At 61.5% G+C, this 4,154-nt stretch overlaps 1 protein-coding gene across 1 annotated transcript; it reads right to left on the bottom strand.

Moving 5' to 3' along the window:
- Nucleotides 1–1,268: 1,268 nt before the first annotated feature.
- On the bottom strand, nt 1,269–2,895 carry LOC103585706 (grifin). Its single transcript, XM_008566745.1, has 5 exons — nt 2,884–2,895; nt 2,430–2,509; nt 2,167–2,326; nt 1,655–1,821; nt 1,269–1,432 (listed from the first exon to the last, which is right to left on the bottom strand). The coding sequence occupies exons 1-5, from the start codon at nt 2,893–2,895 to the stop codon at nt 1,417–1,419; spliced, it is 435 nt and encodes a 144-aa protein (XP_008564967.1). The 3' UTR covers nt 1,269–1,416.
- Between the last annotated feature and the right edge of the window lie 1,259 nt (nt 2,896–4,154).

Genomic DNA, 4,154 nt, shown 5'->3' with positions numbered 1-4,154 from the left:
TGCCCAGGGACACACACAGAGAGTGTCGGAGCTGGGACCCAAACCCAGGCAGTTCCAAAGTCCAGGGCCTTGACCCCTCTGCTCTTCTGTCTGTGTGATCACTGACCAACACTTTTCTTTAAATAGTTCACTTGTAAAGGTTAAATACCTACTGACTGTCACCCTAAGCTATGACATCACCAGTGTAGATAGATGCTAGATACATAACGGATGATTGACAGATACACAGTTGATGGTGGTAACAGAGAGACGGTAGACAGATGCACACGCACGTACGTACACGGGCGATAGACAAACACAGATACACAGGTTTGAGTAGATGGCCAGGGATGGTAAGTCATCTTAAAATTAACACACAGGCTGGCTGGTTAGCTCAGTTGGTTAGAGCGTGGTGTTGATAATACCAAGGTCGAGGATTTAGATCCCTTACCAGCCAGCTGCCAAAAAAATAAAATAAACACACAATTATGAAAACTACCAGGAAATCTGTCACTGTGTGACCCCTGAAGTCACGTTGCCTCCCCCCTTTGAGGTTCTTGGGCTTTGTCATCTAAAGGCTGATCCCTTCACAGACCCAAGGCAGGGCCATTACTCTCATTGTCTAGATGAGAAACTGAGGCTCAGAGAGGGAGGGGTTTGTTAAAGGTCACACAGCCAGGGAGGGACAGACCTGGAGACGTCCCCACCGCACGCATCTCCCACATTGCCCTCCAGAGTGTTCCCTCCCTCCCTCCCTCCAGCCCCACCTCGGCTCTCCCCCCACCACACACGCAGGAGGCAGGCGGCTGGTGCAGGAGCACGTCTCACTTCCAGGTGGGATGAGGAGAAACAGGAAGGGCCCCAACAGGAAGCAGGAGGAGGAGGAAGCTTTGCGGCCTCCAAGACATCTTGGACTGGACAGGACACAGCCCTTAGGGCTGAACCCCCCACAAGGGCGGAGCCCAGAGGGTCATGAGCCCCATGGCCTGGGTGAGGACTGGCCTGGGCCCAGGCCAGGCCCCTGCTTTTCTGACCCCCGGGTCCTGCCAGGACCTTCTGGCCCCTGGCCGGGAGCCCTCCCCACATCAGTGTCATCTGACACTCCTCTCCCGCGTCCATCCTGGACCTACCCCAGACTCTCAATGTCCTGGGGACAATATGAGAAAGTCAGACCATGCTGGGGCATAGGTCTCAGGGACCTCCAACCCCCAGCCCTGGTGGGGCCATCTAGAGTCGCACAGCATTACCCCGACCCCAAACTGCCCCCCACCACAGCAGCCAAGCGCCTGCAGCCTGCTCAGATTTTATTGAATGTAGAGCTGGGGGGCACATAGAACCCACAGATGCCAGCCCCAGCCCCAACTTCCCCAGGGTGGGGCTTCAGGCACCCTGGACACAGGATGGGCCGAGACTCACTCCTGGGGCTACAGGTGCGGCTCAGTAGCCCCTGTCCCTGCAAGCATCCAAGACACGTGTCTTAGCTTCTGCCCCATCCATGCAGACTCAGGGGGTGGGACGTGGCCTGTTGCCTGGCTCCTGTGGCCGGATGTGCAAGCCGGCTCAGAGAGGAGCGGGGCAGGACAACCAAGCCAAAGAGGGTCCCGGGGGTCCTGGGATGGGCAGTATGGGGCAGGGCCGGGCGGGACCACAGGGGGCAGGGGTACAGGAACCTTACCCCCAGCTCAGGCCCCTCTTGGCCAGCTCCACCTGGGCCAGGCGGTGGTCACTCAGCACCCGCACCCTGGTGATGTTGGCCAGCGGCCTCTGGCGGTGTGAGAACTGCAGCACCTTGTGCTCCTGGGCGTAGACGTGGAAGTGATCCGCGTCCGAGCTGATCTCCATCTGGCAGGCGGGAGCCAGTGACCCTCAGCCCCGGCCCACGGAGCCAGGGTCTGGTCCTGCGTCTCATCGGGATGTGCCGGCCGAGTCGGGGAAGCAGAGCAGGGTCCTTCCACACAGGCCCCCTTCCCCTCACACGCCGGCCCCCAGCTGGGAGCCGTCCTGTTTTCTCCCGAGAAGGGCTGGCAGCTGGGCGGTGGGCACCCCATTGCACAGATGGGCAGCCTGAGGAAGGGGGAGGCCCTCCCAGACCCTGCACGAGACTGCTGCACGCACCCGCTGACCTGTAGCCACCCACGACAAGCCCCCTCCTCGCGGGCCCCGCCCAGGTCCCCAGCCCCTTGTCACCTCAAAGGGCTCCCCCAGGGCCAATGGGAAGACACTCGACACCTCCTCCTCGCCCCAGCGGCCACCTTGGAAGGTGTTGCCCACCATGGTGGCACTGGAGAATCGGGGCTTGACGTGGAAGGCGATGTCCCCTGCCTCCGACAAAAAGTTGATCTCAAACCTGGGGGGGGCCATTGTGTGGGTCATGAGAGCAGCAAACAGCTGGGCAGCAGCCCCACCCAAGGCCCAGGGAGGGGATGCACGGGGAGGGCAGTGTCCCTTACTTGTCCTCTCCAGAATCAGACTGTCCCTGGACCAGCAGGCTCCAGCCCGGGGCCAGGCCCCCCGCACAGAAGGCTTCAAACTGAGTGTAAAAGATGGGGTGGGGGGGTCTGGAGACAGAAGTCCACAGGGCTGTGGCTGCTCTCTCCCCTCTGTGCACCCTGCTTGTCCAGGAAGGCCCCCCGCTAGCCTGCCTCCCACCTCCAGTGTGTGATCTCCTCCAGGTCCCTGTTTCCTTCACGTTGGGGAGGGGGAAACACAGCTGTCCAGCAGGCCGACTTTGGGGGGACTCTCAGCCCCATGCCCCCCAGCCTTGGGGCCTCCTGACAGGGCAGAACCAGCACGCCCAGCTCTGTGTGGAAGGAATACGGGAGGCGTGGGCCCCCCCCGGGCCCTGCTCCCTTCTCTGCCCAGTCCAGGGTTGGCTGCCGGCCCTGGACCCTGGGTCTCACCCACCTGCAGTGCCATCTGCTCCCAGCCACTGTGGGAGGGCGGAGCGGGCTTGGGATATAGGCAGGGTGGGCTGGGGGCGGGGTGCACAGGAGCCCCTCCTCTGGGGCCCCTCAGCCCAGGCTCTTCCTCCAGGGTCACAAGCCACTCCAGTGACCCAAACCCTCCCATCTGGCCAATTGAGGGCTGGGAGGGGCAGTGAGGCATGCCCTCCATCCCCTGCCCTGGCCTTCTAGGGTGTGGTCTGACAGCCTGGTGCCACAGCCTGTCTCCCCCAGCCCACCCCAGCTTCCCACCCCAGCCCCCTACTGCCCCACTCCAGTCGGCTCAGCGGCCCCATGGGGCACAGAGTGGGGATTAGGCTGGGCTGCTGGTCAGCGCATTCCAGGGCTCTGGCGGATGAGCTGGGGGAGGGCTTTTCCCACACCCCGATGTCCCTCCTGGCCTGGTGCCTTGGCCCTGCTAAGGCTGAGCGAGGAGAGGGGGCTGGGCCAGGGCCCTCAGGGCAGCATGGAGGGGAGACGGGCAGAGAAAGCCACAGGCAGCTGGGGGGGGCCTCCCTGCTGGACTCTCCAAGGAGAGGAACCTTCCACAGTGGACCCAGAGTGGCACGGAGCCCTGGGGCTGCTGTGCATGGCAGGTGAGCATGTGCTGTGTGCAGCTGTGTGCAGTGAGTGTGTGAGTGTGAATGGACAGTGAGTGTGTAGTGAGTGTGAGTGGGCAGGTGAGTGTGTGAATGTGCAGTGAGTGTGAATGGACGGTGAGTGTGTGAGTGTGCAGTGGGCAGGTGAGTGTGTGAGTGTGCGGTGAGTGTGTGATTGGGCAGGTGAGTGTGTGAGTGTGAATGGACAGTGAGTGTGCAATGAGCGTGTGGGTGAGAGTGTGAGTGTGCAGTGAGTGTGTGAGTGGGCAGGTGAGTGTGTGAGTGTGCGGTGAGTGTGTGATTGGGCAGGTGAGTGTGTGAGTGTGCAGTGGGCAGGTGAGTGTGTGAGTGTGCGGTGAGTGTGTGAGCGTGTGGCTGTGTTCACTTATGTGTATGTGTGAGTGTGCGGTGAGTGTGTGAGCGTGTGGCTGTGTTCACCATGACATATACACATAAGTGCGGAACGTGAGTGCAAGCGTGGCTCCGGGTGACAGGGAGGTCCCTACTTGCTGTTTCTCTGCCCGGCGTGTCCTCAGGAGACTGCCAGGAACACTCCCTCCAAGATTCCCCATCCCCATGTATCCACTTCCGCCCAGTTCCTGTGTGTATCCCCCACCCCCCCCCACCTGTCCCT

Source organism: Galeopterus variegatus, unplaced genomic scaffold (assembly GCF_000696425.1).
Source record: "Galeopterus variegatus unplaced genomic scaffold, G_variegatus-3.0.2 Scaffold267, whole genome shotgun sequence".
Classification (NCBI taxonomy): domain Eukaryota; kingdom Metazoa; phylum Chordata; class Mammalia; order Dermoptera; family Cynocephalidae; genus Galeopterus; species Galeopterus variegatus.
Note: the sequence above shows the minus strand (reverse complement) of the source record. Positions and strands in the feature narration are given on the sequence as shown.

Bases quoted from the DNA above. Each gene is read 5' to 3' on its own strand.
- LOC103585706 (XM_008566745.1), bottom strand. The intron at 2,327-2,429 runs GTAAGGGACACT...GGCCCCCCCCAG, and splicing joins TCTGATTCTGGAGAGGACAA to GTTTGAGATCAACTTTTTGT. The intron at 1,822-2,166 runs GTGACAAGGGGC...CCCGCCTGCCAG, and splicing joins CCCTGGGGGAGCCCTTTGAG to ATGGAGATCAGCTCGGACGC.